The 19,454-nt window shown below is 41.7% G+C and overlaps 1 protein-coding gene across 4 annotated transcripts in view; it reads right to left on the reverse strand.

Moving 5' to 3' along the window:
• SORCS1 (sortilin related VPS10 domain containing receptor 1) overlaps positions 1 to 19,454 on the reverse strand; it is a 510,277-nt gene that overhangs the window by 8,115 nt on the left and 482,708 nt on the right. For all 4 annotated transcript variants that reach the window (XM_021699529.1, XM_021699531.1, XM_021699532.1 and 1 more), the window contains exon 24: positions 10,501 to 10,600. In XM_021699529.1, the coding sequence (XP_021555204.1) occupies positions 10,501 to 10,600 (100 nt within the window). The remainder of the gene's footprint in view (positions 1 to 10,500; positions 10,601 to 19,454) is intronic.

Consider the following 19,454-nt stretch of genomic DNA (forward strand, 5'->3'; position numbering starts at 1 on the left):
GGAGATTGATTGTATTGCTGGATCAATTCTCTACCTCCATCTATGTCCAAGCCTTCTACAATTTGAGTTTGAAGCTTTTCGTACCACCAAGTGAAATCTGTTTCCTCATCCCTTGAATCTGGGGTAGGGCGACAACATCATGTGGCCATGGAATGACATGAGAATGAGGGTGTGCCAGTTGTGAGCTTCAAGGCCTCTGCACTTTTGCTCTCTCGGAATCCTGTCATTGTCATGTATGAACACATCCAGAGTAGCCTGATCAAGCATGACAGACCATGTGGAGGAGAACTTAATTATCCTAATCAAGGCTGTTCTAGAGCAGCCTAGAGCCAGCAGATGCCCAACACCTGGGGCAGCCCAGGTAAGACCAGTAGAACTCCCTACTCAAAGACCCATAGCTGATTGCAGACACACAATGAGCACAGATAGAACCAGGACCATCCAATTGATCCATAGACTCAACAGCAATAATGAATGCTCACCGTTAAGCCAGTGAATTTCTGGGTAGTCTTTGTTACACAGCAATAGCTTACTAATACCTTCTCTATTCAAAACTCTTCTCTTTCAACTGTTTAAATATCCAATTAGCAATTCTATGTTTGGGCTCTACATTACTCACTTCTTGCTATGGACCTCTGCCTCCTCACTTCTTGCTATGGACCTCTGCCCCCACTGGCAGGGAGGCAGGGTATAAGTAAGATAATCCTAACTATTCTCTTCTAAACCAGAACACTTTACTAATGAAAAGGAATGCAATTAAAGTTTATGCACACACTATAGATATAATCCAGAACAGTCCTCCGTCACTCTAGATATACGAAACTTAGTGTCTAAAAAGTAGCTTGACCTAGGTTCCTGTGTCTTCTTTGTCTTTTACATGTGTTCTCCTGCCTTCTGTTTCCTGCCAATTTCTCTGGACTATGTGCCTTGCATTCCCCTTGGGGAACTGTATCTGGTGCATCCTAACTACTTATTACTTCTACCTATGTCCAACGTGATGCATGTTTGTACCCTGTCTCTGAATGGTTCATCTGATCACTCCCCCTTGACCATTTTTCACCCAAGAGTTTCTAGATACACCTCATGCTGGGCCAACTCAGGCCAGTTACCATGTAGATATTTAAGGCTTCTTTATGGGCCCAGAAAAATCTTAGAAAAAAACGATGAAGAAAGAATCTATTAGAAGCTAAAGAGCAACCTCAGTCCTGGCCCCTGGTATATTTATGAAAGTATCACATTATGTAACTGCATTGGGGAAAGGGGTATGTTTAGATATCTTGGCATCTGTTCTTACTTGCCATTAACACCATAATGGCTTAGTAGTTGTCAGAAGCCAATGGATCCACATGATGTGAAACAGCCTAAATATTTGCAGAGGAAAAAAAAAAAAAAAATATATATATATATATATACACACTTATCTGGGGCAAAAAAGAAGAAGAAAGGAAAAATACTACTAGGATGACTTTATTCACAAAGACTTATAAATGGTAACTGTGTAGATAACAAGGCAACCAGAGACTAAAGGGACAGATGAATCTATTGGCTGTGGAAGAATTTCACTAGTATTAATTTCATCCCTAAATGGAAAATGTTATTGCAACAATTTATTTCACTTTACAGTTCAGAGCCCCACAACTCCACAATGTGGCATCTGCATCCATAATGATATGGCTTAGATTATACTGTATTTTCTAAAGCTTCTCGACTAATGCTAATTCTGCCTTCAAGTGGAAAGGATCTTTCTCAATGTGAAACTGTCAGGCAGAATTCATGATGTATCCTGACCTAGGCTGAAATTCTGGTTCCTCATCCCCTTCTACATTTACTCATAACATATCCAAGGGTAGCAACTGAAGCCCGGAAATATTAATTCTCTAATATCTCTGTGATAGTATCTCTTTATTACACCAAAAAAAAAAAAAAAAAAAGAAAGAAAAGAAAAAAGAAATTGAACCAGTTAGCAGCAACCATGGAGGGCCAAGATCACACAAGATAACAGTCTTATTAAAAACCCACACATACCCTTGACAAAGGACAGCTTTCTTAAACCCAATAGCTTAAATCAGGTGACTGCTAGACAAGACAGGAGGGGGTAGGAGGTTACTGTGTATTAATTTTTTTGTAATTCAACCTGCAATTTGAGGCTCTTCCTTTGAGAAATATTAACCTTTCACATTTTTTTATCATATGTATCCAAAACTCTGAAGAAGCCGAGGGTTGAAGAGCACCCTGATTCTCTAACACATGCAAAACTACAGTGAGATGCAGATGTATCATTTTCTGCTCACACTAGCACATTAATAGCATCTAGATAATATAATTTGTTCAACTTTCATAAAACTCACGGCTATTCAATTACATCTGCCACTAAGATTCTAGTTCACACTTTAATCATTTTTCAACTGCCTCACGGCCACAGCTCTTGGCTGGCCTTTGCCATTTGTCTAGATTATGGATAGAGTAGATCTCAGATTCAGAGACATGTTCCATTTTTTCCCCCTTCCTCCCACTGTCATCTACCCATTCTGCCAATTAGGTTGGCTCCAGATAGGCGGAAAATTAGATTTTAATGTTTATTACTAATTTCCTCCTACACTTAATATCACAGACCCTTCTTTTTTAATGCATGCCTCTGTTTTAGTGGATGCTCTGAGCTGTAAATTGGATTTATTGCTGGTGACAGACATGCGTGCATGCACCTCCTCTTGTTATGCAGATGGCGTTGTATCTGTGCAATGTTCTACTGGAGTGGTTGGTGAGCCTGGGGACAGATGTGGCTGTATCTGCATCATTGGGGGAACTTGTTAAAATTGCAGATATTCAGGTATCACTCCTTGGGATTCGGATTCAGGGTATGTTCAGGGAGTCCTGAAAAATCTCTATTTTTGTGAAGCTGCCAAAGTCACCACCATGTAAAGTCGGGTCAAGAACAGCTGCTTTATCGCTGGGATGGTCTACACTGGATTGTACAGAGTCTTTCCAACCATACCTGTTTTGAGGGAAGGATCAGTTTCAGCCCTTCTAGCTCTTCTAGGTCCTCTGTGGAGCAGCCCCTACCACCTCAATTTCAGTTTATTTATCCAATAAACCACTCCTGTGAAATGCAAATCATCCCCATAGTGCTGTTGTTTGTTAATTTAGTGTGAATCAATCGGGTTAGGTGTTGTGTTCTCAAATAAGATGTCAGTGTTATCCCTTGCTTGTCAGCTGAGTAACTTCCATTCTCATGCAGAGCCTCACCTCTTCTACCTTGAAAGAATGACACATTTTTAAGTTGCTTTCCGCCACTCCCACTCTCAAATATAATCACCAAATTTACTCATGACCATGGGTCCTCACAGCAACAAAGATACAGAGTGTGAAGTAGCTTGAAAGATTTGTACCAGCAATTAGGGCTTTGATCTATCCACTGTCAGCAGACCCCTCCAACCCAGGAACCTGCTAAAAGGTAGTAAATCAAAGCTCTGAGTTGAATATGTAGTCTGCTCCTGGGCTCACCTGAGTTTCAACTTATTTCCAGCCTCGAGGTGGGGTTTTCCATTCCTATGCTTTATGACATCAAACCCAACATGAACCACTAATCTGTGGCAACCAAAAAAGAGGCTCCTACTTCTAGGTCTCCATCTCTATCAGATAAATTACCATCTCTTGCCTCTTGGGTTGAAAAGGTCTTGTAAAATGCATAGATACTTTGTTAAAAAGAGAAAGGATTATTGACTGTTGCCCAAACCTATTATTACTATTTTTAAAAGATTTTATTTATTTATTTGAGAGAGAGGCACAAGCAGAGGGAACGGCAGAGGGAGAGAGAAGCAGACTCCTCGCTGAGCAGGGAGCCTGACGCGGGGCCCAATCCCAGGACCCTGGGATCATGACCCGAGCCGAAGGCAGACACTTAACCGACTGAGCCATCCAGGTGCCCTGCCCAAACTTATTATTTAAAAAATCTGTCCATCTGCCCCTTCTTTCCTTTTCCACATTCATCATACTTTGTAATTTCAAGGATGCATTAATGAGAGTTGTCTCACTAGTCTGCGTGGACGATGAATAGCAGTTTATAATATAAATGGAGTATTAAAATAATGGCAGACTTGATTTCCCTGAATTTATCCCTCTCTCTTTCCTCTGCTCATAATTTCACCTTCAGGAGATACACCAATTAGGAATATTTAAGGATATATATCTAGATACACCAAACCACGTCAAACTATGCATCACTTTGTACAAAAACCACATACAGATCTGCCTCTGTTCAACGTAGCTCCTCAACATAGCATGCTTATTTTCTCTTTATTTGGTGAACTCATATTCAACATTAGGGCTCATCTTTCTTGAGCCTTCTGCATGGAATATTCTTCATCTTCTTTATTTAGAATTAGCAAAGTTTCATGCAAATCATTTTCGTGCCTCAGGTCGAGCCAGTGTGGAGTGAATGAGGGTCCTAGCTCACCTCACATCCCCAGATGAACAGAATTTTGAAGGCATAATTGCAAAGTGAGGCACAGAGTCGTGTGAAGAATAGATGATAAATTTGAAACGGACCTCACCCTTGAGTAAATTCCAAGTTACTGGGGCAATGAGAAAACTACTGGCATTAGAAGGGTATTTTCTTAACAGCTTAGGTTTTGTTTTTCCATAAGTACCTACAGAGATCAAATGCTCTGCATCAGATTTGACGTCTTCCTGTGAGTCTTACTGGAAAAACTCTCCCTAGGATGACATCACAGCTCTTAAAATGTGGAAGAGTATAGATAAATAAAAATAATATAAATAAACAAAAAATCAAAGGCCAGCGTAAAATTTGCATGGATGAGAGAGTTCCAGGGAGATGCCGCAAAAGATGTGAAGAAGGTCTGGTTTGATGAGGTCAGGAGAGTGCAATCTAAGGTGTTGACCCTGAGCTCTGCCATGAAGTGAGGCTGCTCTCCGACGTGGGGAAACACTCCTACCAGTGACCAGGGCAGGGAAATAAATGCTGATATGCAGACTTGCTGCAGTCTCCTTCAGGAATAGCCCTCCTTCTCGCTTGGTCTCTAGGTTCTCTTGTTCCGAGACGCAGAACTCTAATTTTTCTTCAATCTACTCATTTCCCACAATGTGTATATAAACAACTATAATACTTCCTGAAGGGATACCTGACATAAGAAAAACACCGAGATGCATTTTCCTCAGATGCTTGTTGAATACAGGAAGGCAAGGCTCCCCTCACCAGTTGTTTAGTAAGAAGCAGCATGTCATGGAGCAGGTTCACAATTGAATAAACTGAACCTAAAGGTTAACTGAGGGAACGGGATTTTGAATCTATCTCTAGTGGTTATAAATTGATTACACATATAGTTATTTATAAAAGCCATAGTTACTGAGCACCTGATATGTGCAAGTTCTCTGCCAGGTACAATGGTTACCATCATCATCATCAGACAAATACAGGTTTTAAAAATCCATGTGAGTTCAGAGAAGGGAGAGATGATAAAAAAGTAAAAGTAGTAAAAGTACTTTTTTCTAGTAAAGTCTCTAGAAAGACACCATGGAAATGCTGGCACTGAGTTGAGCCTTAAAATACAAAGAGGAGATGGAGAGAGGTGGCGAATGGGGGAGGAATATTCCGCTTGGGAACAGCATGAGCAAAGGTACACAGTCAAAACACCGGCATTTCTAGTCTAGGACCCAGCTTGATTGATTTCTACCCCTTTTTCCCACTCTCTGGGCTGTGTAACATCATGGCCTTTGTCCGCTAAACACGACGGATGCTTTCAGGTCCCAAAAGGCAAAAACAGCTACAGCTGGTCACAGTCCTCCCTCAACTTCTCCTTAACAGCTTCTCATTCTCGCCCTGTTCACATGTAATTTAAAATTCCTTTTTTCCACAAAGAGAATTTCAGAAACAACGTTGTTGAGTGGCTGAGCTCTCAAGAGGAACTGAAGAGAAAGGGAGAAGCACAGGAATCACTAAGAACAAAACAAGGACTGCGTTAGAAGTTGAGCTCAGTGTAGATACCAAAGCTAATGAATTCCCAGGTAGAACATGGGGCGAACAACCTAAATCCAGTCAGTCTCTAATGACATTCAGACCTAGAAGTGCTTACCTGCAAAGAGGGAACTGAATTTGAAAAACAAAACAAGGCCAGTAAATTTCTGAAAGGAGACAGCTCTTTTTCCTTGGAGACAAACCAAATTATACACTGCCTCTCTCACTAGCAACACACTCTGGCTCAAACATTTTTAAAAGAAGGCTGATGAACATCTGCCGGGCAATTAATGGAATGTAGCAGTGTGCTGTAATGGTCCCTGGGAAGGTATTAGCAATCCTGCTTAGGAGACATGAAATGTTGCAAACCGTCGTCCTTTTTCCTTTTTTTTTTTTTTTTTAATTTTTATGTCCTCCTACCTGCAGGGGGGATGAAAAGAAGGGAAAGGGAGTGAGGTAGAACTTCGGCATCAAATACTCTTCCTCACTGTTTCCTCTTTTCCCCACTTATCTTCATCCTTTTCTTCCTAGCCAGCCAAATAGGAATGTGCCGATTTTAACTTAATGAAAGAAAGTGTGGCAAGTGTCTCAATCCACTGATCTCCCACCCAGTGTGCCACGTTTTCTAAGTGTGAAAGAATTCACTCTAGCGTCTTGGTAGACACAATCTACTGCTCTGTTCAAATAGTTTACAACAATCAGATGGCCGGGGCCGACTCAGGGGCGCTCTAAGGGAAACAGATACCTCACATACTTCACTTCCTCACCAGAGGTACCAAAGAGTGCCCATCTTTACATAAACCTTGTCTTTTGTAGTGACAGTCAGGCTGAGAGCGATGCTGCACCTGTGGGTAGGGCCAATTTTACCGCTTTTATGAGGAACATGGCAACACTCAACACAGACAAAGTTTCCAATTCCATTATTCTGTCAGCCCTTGATGTCCTCTCCCTTTACTCTTCAAACTGGAGCTGATTATTCACATATAAGTCTACATCTACTGCAGTCACTGAGCCAGTCATGATAGGAAGATCAATAATGCCAGTTGGTCAAGGTTTGGAATTATCCTGCCAAAAGGTCCTACTGTCCAATCTAACAGAGAAGAACCCTGAACAACCCACAATGGTTGGAAGTCAAAGACTTGTCTCACTTCCTCCCAATTGCTTAGTCTAACACTGGGGTTTTGCTTCAAACTACTTTTTAATTTTACTCTCTTGATAATCTTGCATCATACTGATCTATGTTGTGGGGAGTCTTCAAATCTTAGTGGGTTTACATGCGCTCCCAGTAACAGACCTTCCTTTTGGCCACCCCTTCTTCCCAGAGATCTGAGTCCTGTTCCCCAAGTTCCCAGGGATGGAATGAACCATGAACATTAATTGGAGAAGTTCCAGATCTTCCCAACTTTGCCATCTGGAACTTACATTGGTGGTATTAACTGTTCATGGTTACTGGGAATGGACTTTCTTTCCCATGTGGAATGATGAATCCCACACGGATGCCTTTGCATGCCTTTGCTGTATCCGTTTCCCTGGCCAAGCCCTGGCTAAATCAGTTTCAGCTAATTACCACTTTTTTTTTTTTAAGATTTTATTTATTTATTTATTTGAGACAGAGAGAATGAGAGACAGAGAGCATGAGAGGGAGGAGGGTCAGAGGGAGAAGCAGACTCCCTGCCGAGCAGGGAGCCCAATGCGGGACTCGATCCCGGGACTCCAGGATCATGACCTGAGCCGAAGGCAGTCGCCTAACCAACTGAGCCACCCAGGCGCCCCTAATTACCACTTTTTTGATCCCTGTTTTTTTTAGCCTGATCCCAGCTCTACCAGTTGCCATTATAGGAAACTTCCTAAGTAACATTTGAAATTAGGTTTCAAATTCAGCAAGATATTCTGAACCATCTCTGGAGTGTGATATGAAAATCAGTTAAATAAAAATCAGGCATGAAGAATAACTGATGGAAGATAAGTATGGGAGTATGGGAGGAAGCAAAGGTGTGAAACGCAGGTGGCCTTCAGAGCTGGAGCAGTGGGGTTAGTTCTCTGCCTAATTTAACCTAGATGGTCCCCTTTCCAATAGAGGCCCCTGGTAAACAGTAAGGGAGTTTTTTTCTAATAAATCAAGCTACTCCACAGCAAAATTTGTTGCCTGAAGATAGTGTTCATTTAGAAGCTGCACAACTGTAAAGCAAATTTTGCACTACAAGGGATGGGCTAAGTTGGCCACCTCCCTTCAAATCCAGAATTCAGTATGGAACATCAGGCTCAGCTGTTTTTAACCTCTAAACTGAAAGAGAACAAGTAGCTCTAGCTATTATAGGAGAGGATGATAAGGTTCAGTCTGCCACCTAAACAGGCTAGGCTGTCTAATTAATCAGTAAATCTATTTAAAACAATTTCAGGTTGTTACTTGCCACTCATGTGAAAATTTTGTCAGTGGCTTGGCTATCAGGATGACTACAACTGATATTTTTGTACTTTGTTTTCTGGTACAACGAGCCGTGTGTAATTGCCACGTGTCACCACCATTCACCAAAAACCAAAGGTCAACCTTTTAGTGGAAACCATAATCTAGAACATCAAATGCCCTGAGATAACTTGGCAGCTTTCTTTCATGCCTTAGCAGGCTTAAAGGTTTTTCTCATAGGTCTTGCTTAATTGTTCTCTATACTCTCACATTTTCTCAATTTCTTCATGGCATTTTCATCAGCAATACAATTCAGAAAATAGCATTTGTTAATTTGTTCCCTGCATGGCTTTCCCCAGGCATGGAAGCTTCATGAGGGCACAGACTCTATCCTATGCTGAGGACATTGCTTGGCTCAGAGTACGCAGGCACTCTAAATGCCTATTCAATGGATGAATTAGGATGGCAGGCTGGAGAACACAAAACCAGCTCTCCTCAATCCTCCTTGCTCTTAAGAGTCATCTTCTTCAAGGGATACTCTGAATCAGTCACACCTCCATTTAAACATCTTGATGGCTTCCCAGAGCCCACCAAGTTAAGTACAAACTGCAGCCTGGCATACGTCCATGCTCCTCTTCCATATCCCATGCTCACAACAGTGACTTTTATATATATATATATTTTTAAGGCAGTGGGAGTTTTTCTAAACAAAATATTTCATGAAACCTTAATAAACAAAGAAAACAATATATGATCTGAACAGAAAAGAGGCTAGCAGCCAAACTGCTTGGCCTTCCTCTAGACTTAGGCACACCTCTGGAATCTCCAGAAATCCAAAGAATGGAAGTGAGAACTGCTGCTCTTTGTTTCCACTTATTCAGCATCCCCAAAGCTCTGGAGACTTTCACACTCCTTCTTTGGGGTTTTGGTACTTGGAATGGTCTCTTGAGGTTAATCCTTTCCATCTTTTCCCAAAGACCATCTTCTCCATGAAGCTTTCCTGTATCATTATGAATACACGCAGTTCCTTTCTGCTTTAAATTTCCTATACAACTTTGATTGTTAATAATAAAAAAAAGAAGGGAAAAATAGTTTACTATGTGCCAGGAACTACTCTAAGTGCATTGCCTGAATTAACTTCATCCTCACACAATTCCATGGACATCGGTGTTAGTGCCATTTCAAAGCTTCCGAGAAGTTAAGTCTCTTCTCAAGGTCTATATGGCAAGTAAGTGAGGGAGCTAAGACTGAAACCAACGATCTGGCTGCAAAATTGCAAAGTCTAAGTGCTTAAGTATATCACCTCTCTATATAAGCATTTATTCACTTTACTCATGAAATATCCCGCCATTGCCCATTTCCTGCACCTCATCACACCACCACACTGTTACCATCCAACTGTGCCACACCACAGTCAGATTATATGGTTTTTGAGGCTAAAGACCATTTCCTGTTAGCCTTTGTATTCCATGCAGCACCAGCATTATACTCTGAAAAAATAAGTACTCAATAAATATTGTTAATTTATTATTAATGTAACACAATAATATCTATTTCTATACACTTGGAATTATCTGAGTTATCACTGAGATTTCTACATAGCCTTAGTAGGAGGATTCCCCCCCCCCCCCCCCCTTTTCCAGGTGAAGAGACAGAAGCTTAATGATACTAAGATCATGCATGACCCACTCAGGGTTTATCTTGGTTATGGCCCTGTGCAATGCCTAAGTTCCAGTTATTTCTACTCATTATCCCAAAACTTAAAGAAAATTCTTTATAACATAAATAACTGAAAATAAGGTTTTGCAGAAAGATCGGAAAAAAGTTATTTGTAAGGTTAACTTTATTTTTAAGACTTCTGTTGAGAAGGAGCATGGCATCATTTGAGGAGTATGTATTTAAGTGATTCCCTGACAGTTTTTGCCAGTGACTAAGTAGGAAAGTCTCTTTATTCTGCTGTCTTAGGGGTCCCCATTAGGGCAAAAACGCCAAGTAAGGGAACCTCCAAAGACTGGTGCTCTTATTTCTCATTAGCAGTGCCATCATTTCATCTATGCCAAAAAAGCGGATTGGGATCCCCCTTTGCTAGAGCCACCAGCCGGCAGCCACGGACCTGGAAACTGACCTGCTGTTAAGTGGGCTGCGTGGACAAGGATTTGGACCCCAGGCTTCAGCTCAAAGTGCACCGAGTTTTGGTTGAGCTTGTGGATCAGCAGTTCTGATATCTGAAAGGAGAAGTGTTACAGTGAGTGCCTCCAAAATTGCCATGCCGACAATAAACAAACGTGCTGAGAAATATTTACTGTAGTTACCAAGGCGTCCTAATGTTATGCCTGTGAATTCTATAAATGAGTCTTGAATGATTTTGAGTTTTTATTCCAGAATACGCACACATAGTGATTTTTAAAGCATGACCCGAGCTTACATCCTAATTGCTACAAAATAGGACAAACTATTAGTAAATACAAACATTTCTGCTCTTAAAAAGTTATCCTGTGTTATCCTAGAAAATTCACCCCCAGTTTTTTGAAAGAGCATTTGTTATACACAAAAACTTAAAAGAAGTAATTATGTACACTTTATACATTCTGGTGAGATTTGTATGCATTAATTTTACTTTTTTTTTTTTAAAGATTTTATTTATTTATTTGACAGAGAGAGGCAGTGAGAGAGGGAACACAAGCAGTGGGAGTGGGAGAGGGAGAAGCGGGCTTCCCGCGGAGCAGGGAGCCCGATGCGGGGCTCGATCCCAGGACCCTGGGACCGTTACCTGAGCCGAAGGCAGACGCTTAACGGCTGAGCCACCCAGGCGCCCCTTAATTTTACTTCTTGAGAGTAGACTCCATCTTATTCCTTTCTGTGCTTCCTTCCTCTTCCCCTAACTGTACCCTGTGGCTTTCACAGAATAGATACTTTATGAATATTTATTGAACAGTAAATATAGTTCCACTACAATAATAAACTATACAGTTGGAACAAACTGTAAGCACAATCTCAGTGATGCATTGGCTGATCCTTGTTTCCTGCTTATGGACATTAGCTAAAACACTCCCCAGGCTGACACCCATGTACTGGGCAGATCTATGGGGTTCTGGGCCATGAAATACAGAACCCCAACAAAGGACAAAGAACCATGTTTGGGTAGTAACAGAATAAAGATAGGTTTGACAGAAAAGGTGAAACTGTTCTGTTCACTTGTTTAAAGTAGAAAATCCAGCTCAATTTTCCTATCCTTCTGAACAATTCCTGAAAAGCTATCAGGGAAAATCACGCTCCTATTATTTTTATCTGGACTCCTTACTTTATTTTTAACAGTCTAATCATCAATTTAATATTTTATTTAATAAGCTATTTAAGTCTAGTTAGATGCTTTCTTTTTTTTAAATTGATTTATTTTTTTATTTATTTGAGAGAGAGAGAGAGAGACAGCAAGAAGGGGAACACAAGCAGGCGGAGTGGGAGAGGGAGAAGCAGGCTTCCCGCTGAGCAGGGAGCCTGATGCGGGGCTCGATCCCAGGACCCTGGGATCATGACCTGAGCCAAAGGCAGGCGCTTAACGACTGAGCCACCCAGGGGCCCCTAGTTAGATGCTTTCTGACAACCATTTTTTATCCTTTTATAAAAATTTGTCCAGTTTCACTTAGTCTACCGAGTTGCCAAAATGACACCTCTGAATGATCTTTTTACCAATTAAGCAGAGCCTGATGGCTTTGTTTTGAAGCAGAGAGTCCCCGGCAGACCCCCCTATGAGTAATGGAACTGAACTGCCCTGCAGATGAACTTGTTTGCTTAACAACGGGAACTTGGGATGACTGTCAGTGACCTGCAGTTGAGCACCTGGGATCCAGTGCAAGCTCAGCATCTCAAATGCTTTCGTTTGGCATACCATGCAGAAAAACAAGGTTGTGATACAATTATGTTGAAAACAACTTTCTCCTCTATATTAGGCTATTACTTTTTCCTGGGCACTAGGAATCTTCTGGAATGCTCCGGGTTTATAGGAACAGATTTCTAGCACAGACTGTGCAGAATGTTTTTCCTGTGTGATCTCTAAAGTGTTGGAATTTTGGGTTCCTATTCTATCTTATAATTTACTTGGTAAGGTCTTTATGGGAATCTGACAGGACTTTTAGTAGAGGTCAATCAGCAAGGTTTTTGCTAATGAAACCCAGAAATGTGTGTGTCTGTATACATACACACATCATATATGTGTGAAATATACACATTTACATACATATGCATATATATGTGTACATATCTATATTTATATTTTCAGAGGAATATTTTAACTCAAATGGGAAAGACTTGTCAGAAGTAATTAATGAATTGCCCTGTTTTGCAGAGTCCATCATGTGGCCAAAAGGGAAATATGTATTCGCAAGAGAAAGACTTCTCTCTTTCAACCAGCTGAAGTGATATTTATTTCTTATTCCTGAGGATGTTTTTTCCTCAGGTGAGAGGTATAAATAACTAAACCAGAAGAAAGTGTTCATCAGAACAACATATTTCTAATTTATAATCTCCAGGAGAGTTCCTTGTGAAAATAATTAACTTCCTGGATTTGTTTTGGTTTATAACATTGCTTCACTGGATTTATCTGTATCATTTACAAAATTAAGCAGGCTACGCCAAAATAATCTGGTAGGACAAAGTATGTTTCATGTATTCAACTTGCATCAAAGGACATGTGGTAAAGAACATGTATCTATGGGAAAGAAATTATGCACAGAAACAAAACCAAATGAAATGTACATTGCATACAAGAGTAATCTCAATTAGAACCATGTAATTCTCTACTCAAATGAGTATGAAATTGTTGACAGATTTTCACAATTTTAAATGTTTTCCAAGCCATTTGCAGAATTGTTTATTCTGTATTTTTCTATCACATCATGACTTGTTATATATTTTATATGAAATATACATAAGTATATATACCATATATATAATATATATGCATTGAACCCTTTATATTGGCAAAGTTGCCTATTTCTCAATATTTTTCTAACATAGCATGTCTTAGGTATTAGTGCTGGTATCTCCATGGAAAGGACCATGGAGCTTACAGAACATACCTAAGTTTACCCAGTTAATATTTGAAGAGTTGACACCAGACTTCAGTTTTGTTTGACTCCTAATCCTGGGGCATTTTCATTAAAAACATTTTCCTTGAACCAGCTGACAAAAAGAGAGAGCAAGAGATATATGGGAAGAGGGCTGGCTGGGCAGGTTTAGGAAATTAAAAAAAAAAACAAAAAAAAAAACACTGCAGCATTTCATTAATTATGCTGCCACCTCTTATTCATCTGTGAGGCGCACTTGTAACACCAGGCCCAGGTCAGCTGCTCAGTACGAGCTGCGCCAACAGGCAACTGCCAACCCTCTCCCCTGGACCGCCACATTCTGCTCACCAGTCAATATAATTTGTACTGATCGGGAGAGACTTTGGCTATGAAAGGAGTGGAATAAACTGGAATCTGTAGGGCAGGTGGCTGCAGACTAAATGGGAAGGACAAAACCTTGCATGATAGAGACTAAGTGGAGTAATGTGTGACTGCTGGGACACTGAACTTGTTGGAGCCAGTTCAATATATTTATTTTTCTTTCTCTGTCCAGTGAAAGTGTGTTGTCTTAGCAAACTGCACGTACCCTTTGTGCTGTTATCCCTCTCCTGCTGCTCTCCCACACAGTCCATTTTCTATTCTCTTCCTAAATAATCATGACCAAAGAAACAACATATTATTCTTGGTATCTGCCCATTGGTGGACTCGGCCTGGAATTCCAGTGCAACGCACACTTGCCTTCAAGTACCAGTTAAAAACACAGTGGGGACACAAGAAAAACACGTGGAAAGCTCCCATCAGCACGGCATAGTGGGAGGGACCTGCTATAGGGGAAAACACCAATTCTCTTCTGTATCTTCTTCACAAAATATAAAATTTAAGTACAGCAGTCAGAACAGGCTAGGTTAGGCTGGGGTAACAGGGTTAAAGGCTCAGAGGTTTCCAACAGTGAAGATATATTTCTGGCTCCCACTTCATACCCAATGCAGGCGGACAGTGATGCTTTGTTCATTATGGTCACACAGGCTGGTGGAACTGCCCCCCCCCAAATGTTTCTGTCCACAGAACCATTTGCTAATGAAAGGGGAAAAGGAGCCCTCAAGGGTCTACAACTGGTATTTGAATACTTCTGCTTACAAGGAAACAAATCACTTCTGCTCCCAGCTCATTGGCCAGAATCAGTCACATGGTTCTGCCCACAGAAGAAGCACATGGTACCAGCCTACCGTGTATCCAGAAGGAAGTGAGCTGGAAATAGTCAACAGCAGTGATGGTTGCCACACAAAAAATACATTTAATGCTGAAACAATTTTTAATGAAACCAATAGGAGAAAACACACTCTCAGATTATAAGAATGAAAAGTGTCAAATATTGAAACATGAAGAAAGAGAATTTAAGAACAGAGCAGTTGGTAAATTTATGAAACATATAAGCCAAAGAAGTGGTACAAGGTAAAAACTATAGATGCGCAATGGTCTTTGGCAGATTTATCAATGATAAAGCTGCACTGGGCCAAAATACTAACGTTTATCTCTGAAGTTGGCAGGAGGAATGCAAACCCTACTGAACATAAATAGCATTCTGGTGCCATGTTCAGAGATACTTGCCTGTAATGATCTTGGAGCTGACCCACCAGGTCACTCCTGATCCTGTTAAATTATTAAGGCCTTTTGAAATAGCAGTTGAAGAATCTTCCTTTTGGATTCGACACAGGAAGAGCTTTTTCCCAATTCATACAACATAATTTTTTGGATAAAATCATGGGGAGGGCAACAGAACCAAACACTAATTCTAGTTAACACTAGCTTACCCAATTCCCTTCTTTCTTAGCACAAAAGAATCATCTTGATTAAAGTGCCTGAGAAGTTTCCTGGGTGATATAATGAAGAAACACATTGGCTATACATATCTCCTTCCTGGTATTCCCCATCACCAGCTCTAAATTTGTCTCCCTTGGCCATATTCCTTCCAGTACAACTCTTACCTAATCACCTTTCAATTATAGTTTCCTGCTTTAATGATCTTCCTTGTGAACTCCAGGTATTTGTATAATCCAACTCCCCATGTTAAAAAATCCAGACAGGGTAGATTATGTGGGTAATAGTTTGAGATTATCAATTATAGTTCATAATGAATCTTTACTTCCTTAAAAAGCTGCGAATAGATGGTTCCATTTTCAGAAGCTCCTTTCCTTTCTCTGGATTTTGTATTCTCCATCGGTCAAAGGTATATGGTAATAAAAACAGCCAAGGAGGAAATTCAGTGACGGTGGTTGACATTTTTTCCATAATCTTTTTGTTTCTTTTTAAATGTTTTCATGCCCTTTAAGGATTCTGCAGGACAACAGGTAGGCTCCCTATCTCTCCAGCACAGTGTCACAAAGACTCTCGGTAGAACACGGTGGTCTTTCCTCCCTCCAGGAGAGCCAGATATACATCTGCTCCCCTCTGAGGACTCCGAGAGAAGCAAGGGAGTATAGGCTGGGGGGGGGGGGGGTGGGGAGGGGGGGGTGGGGCTGGCGTTGCTCCAGACCTGAGCAGTTGGGGCAGCAGGATGTGCTATCCCTGATGAGGCCAGTTAAGGGCAAGTGAGCCTTTTCTCACTCCCCAGAGATCTGAAATAAAGACTGGTGGAACCCTCCCAGACAGAGGTCACTTGATTAACCCTGTGCACGTTAGCCTGATAACAGGGTCAAGTACTTCTCACTGTGAGGAATTTTCAATTTATTTCACAGACAAGATAGCTTGATCTGAGCCATCATGGCTGCTCCCCTGGGGAAGCTAAGGGAGGAGAGCCAAGAGCCCTTTGCTGGGGCCTCACCCTTGCAGTTTCCCAGGCCCGTGTAGCCAGGTTCCCACTTCTTCCCCTGCTGGGGGTTCTGTGTGGTACGCTTACAGGAAAGGAGCGAGAGCACCAAGAGAGGGATAAGGTCAGCCCTTCCCAAGTTCCATCTGGGGTTTAGAGTGCAGACCTCGGTGAGGGTGGGGGCCGGGGCACATGGTGGGGAGCATTTCCTTCTGTTGTTTGCTTCTGCTCTGCATTCCTTTAAAATTTCTGTGTAATTTACAAAGAGAGTCAGCTGCTTTTGTCTGCCTGGTGTTACTTCTCTCTCCCCATTTTCTTTGAGGAACCATGTCCTTCTCCATTCTCTGTCCACTTGATGCTGGAGAGGCTTCCTGAGCCCCTGATCCAGGCGGCATGTAAAACACCTGAGTTGTTGGGACCAGCACACCATTCCTCTGACTACAAGGATGAGGGAAGAGATGTCCACTTCGCCCAGGTCGGGCCAGTGAGAACTGTCCACCTGGAGCTCTTGCGGTGCTCTTGGGAGACAGACACTGCTTTTCCGATGGGGCTGACGGGCTGACTAAACAGAAGCCCGGGCCTCTGGTGGCCATCCTCGCCTTCCTGCCTGCTGGCTTCATTCTCAGGCAGATTTCCCCATGGGGTAACAAAGAAAAGAGACGGAGAAAGAGGGAGAGAGGGGGGTGTTTGGTGGCATTTTTGAGTGGCTCTGAATTCACTGAATGAATCCATGCTTGAACTGTATCCTTGGACCTCCCCATTAAATAAGCTCGTAGAGTCACTGTTTTTGCTTAAACTGGTTTGAATTGGCTCTCTCTCAGTTGCATCAGAAATTAAAAGAAAAAAAAAGGTACAAAAACTCAAGACAAAACAATGCATTTCTCACTCATTTCCTGGTGCAACAGCCTTGGGTACTTTCAGGCCCACGGAAGCAAAGTGGCATCCAATCCACGTCTGCAGCAGGGCGGAGTGGGGGCCACAGGCTTGAGTTCCTCGCAGAAACACAACTAGCATCTCATTGTCTTGAAGAGCTATGTCACCTCAAGCAAGTCACTCCCTCGTGTTGGGGCATCAATTCCCTCACTTTAAAAGGACTGAGTCAGCGAGAAGGGTCAAAGAACCCTCTTTCATTGAAAACTACAGGTTTCCAGTGGCAGCCCTTTTCATAATATATTGACACGAGGCTCAGTTTTATATGTTGATTTCATTACTGCACGTTTTAAATCAGGGTAAGAATATTCGCCATGACAAAGACACGCATTTCTTATGTGCCTAGTTTGGCATTTGTTTGGTTAGAGTCCTAGATAAGGTGGATGCACTTGCAATTTCCTTAAACAGAAGTACAATGCTAGCCTGGTAGCTTGTTTTCCTTCATGCTGCAAATCCACATGAAAACTCAGATGGGGCTCCCTCACTCCTGTGTAGTCAACTCATGCACATCCCTTCTGTTTCTTACTGTTCTCGTTCTCTTCTCGATTTTGTATAATTTCATGCAGTCATCTTCTTCTTACTCCTGCCAGCCTCTTGCTTCCAATATGTGCCCTTGGCTATACCAAATAGTCTCTTTCACAAGCATAAACTTCCCTTTTGCGTTTCCATATATCCTCTTCCTATCTCGAGATTGCCACAAATGTATCCAGAATCTATGTACCACTTACTGAGCATTTACTAGGAGCCAAATACTTTGCATGTCATTTCTTGAATGTTCTCTTGCCCTATGAAATGGGTATTATAGATTGCCTCACTTTGGCTGACTTACATGACTTTCCTAGTCCTAACTTACTTTATCTATAAATGATACAATGGATATTAGAGCTAAAACTAGAAATTTGGTTTTTATTTCTCCATTCCTGTGTTCTTATTTAAATTTTATTTATTTGAGAGAGAAAGAGAGGGCACAAGTGGGAGGAGGGGCAAAGGGAGAGAGAGAAGCAGATGCCCCACTGAATGTGGGGCCTGATGTGGGGCTCCATCCCAGGACACTGAGATCATGATCTGAGCTGAAGTCAGACCCTTAACTGAGTGAGCCACCCAGGTGCCCCACTCCTGTGTTCTTTCTAATGAAAAGGCTGTTCTCCCTACAATGTGTGCCAAATGCTAAGTCACACAGCCTTCAAACCTGACTCAATGGTTCATCAGTGACACCCGGCAGCCTCAGAGACAAGTTACTCAACTCTCAGAATGTTGAGTGGGGAGTAGTTGGATGAGAGAGAGAATGAAGGGAAACAAGAGCTCCAGAGAAAAGAGTCAAAACAAGATACATTCTTACACAAGCAAAAGAAACTTTACAGAACATACCCCTCTTCTTCCCACATTTCTCAAGAAAACATCTAAAAAATATGATACTTTTAGAAAAAAAAAAATGGAAAGCATGAGAAACAGGGATGCCCAGATGATGTGATGCCTTGGAAACTGGCTGGCTCTAAGTGCGGACTCTCTTCCATACTTGAAAAGGTTATGATCTGGATTTCATGGAAGACTGATACGATTTCCAGAGGAAGAATGACTGCACATGCTCATACCTCAAGCCTTAGATACTCATCTACCTCCCCTGCAGGTTCTCAGCAGTGCTAGGATAAGAAGCCTTCCATTTTGTTCTCCCACAAAGTTGCAGGTGCAGATAATAATTTGTGGAAAATAATGGGAAGCTGAGTGCCAGGGCTGGGTGGGGTCAGATGCAAATCCAATGGACGACCTGCTGTGGGCTCTTCAATCGCAGTTCACTAGGAGATGGAGTTCAACAGGGCTTTCCAGGACAGCTTTGTTCTTCATTACTTGCACATGGAGAAAATTACAGAGGTGAGCCTTCTGCCAAGTGAGAAAGTGCAGTTGAAAGGAATGTGTGTACTAGGAGGTGGGCCACGCTGTAATTCGGGGTGTTGTTAATAAGGCTGTCATAGGAGGTTCTCAAGCCATCTTCAAAGACGAGAGATCATGTGACTAGATTACAGGCTCATTCTAAGCAAAGTGAAAAACTCCACGTACTGGAGGGGAAAAAGCCAATATTTATTCAGAGTCTGAGAAGAATCCTATTTTGAATCTTTCTGCCAGAAAGCACTGAGAAACCAAAATCATGCAGTTTCTGATGGGGTAACCAGACCAAGACTGATGATTTTAACTGAACGATGATGAAGAAAAAGGGAAAGGGGAAGGAAAATGGGAGGAAGAGGAAGAGAAGGTAGAACAATATAATAATCATTCTCACTACAC

This window comes from Neomonachus schauinslandi, chromosome 6 (genome assembly GCF_002201575.2).
Source record: "Neomonachus schauinslandi chromosome 6, ASM220157v2, whole genome shotgun sequence".
NCBI lineage: Eukaryota > Metazoa > Chordata > Mammalia > Carnivora > Phocidae > Neomonachus > Neomonachus schauinslandi.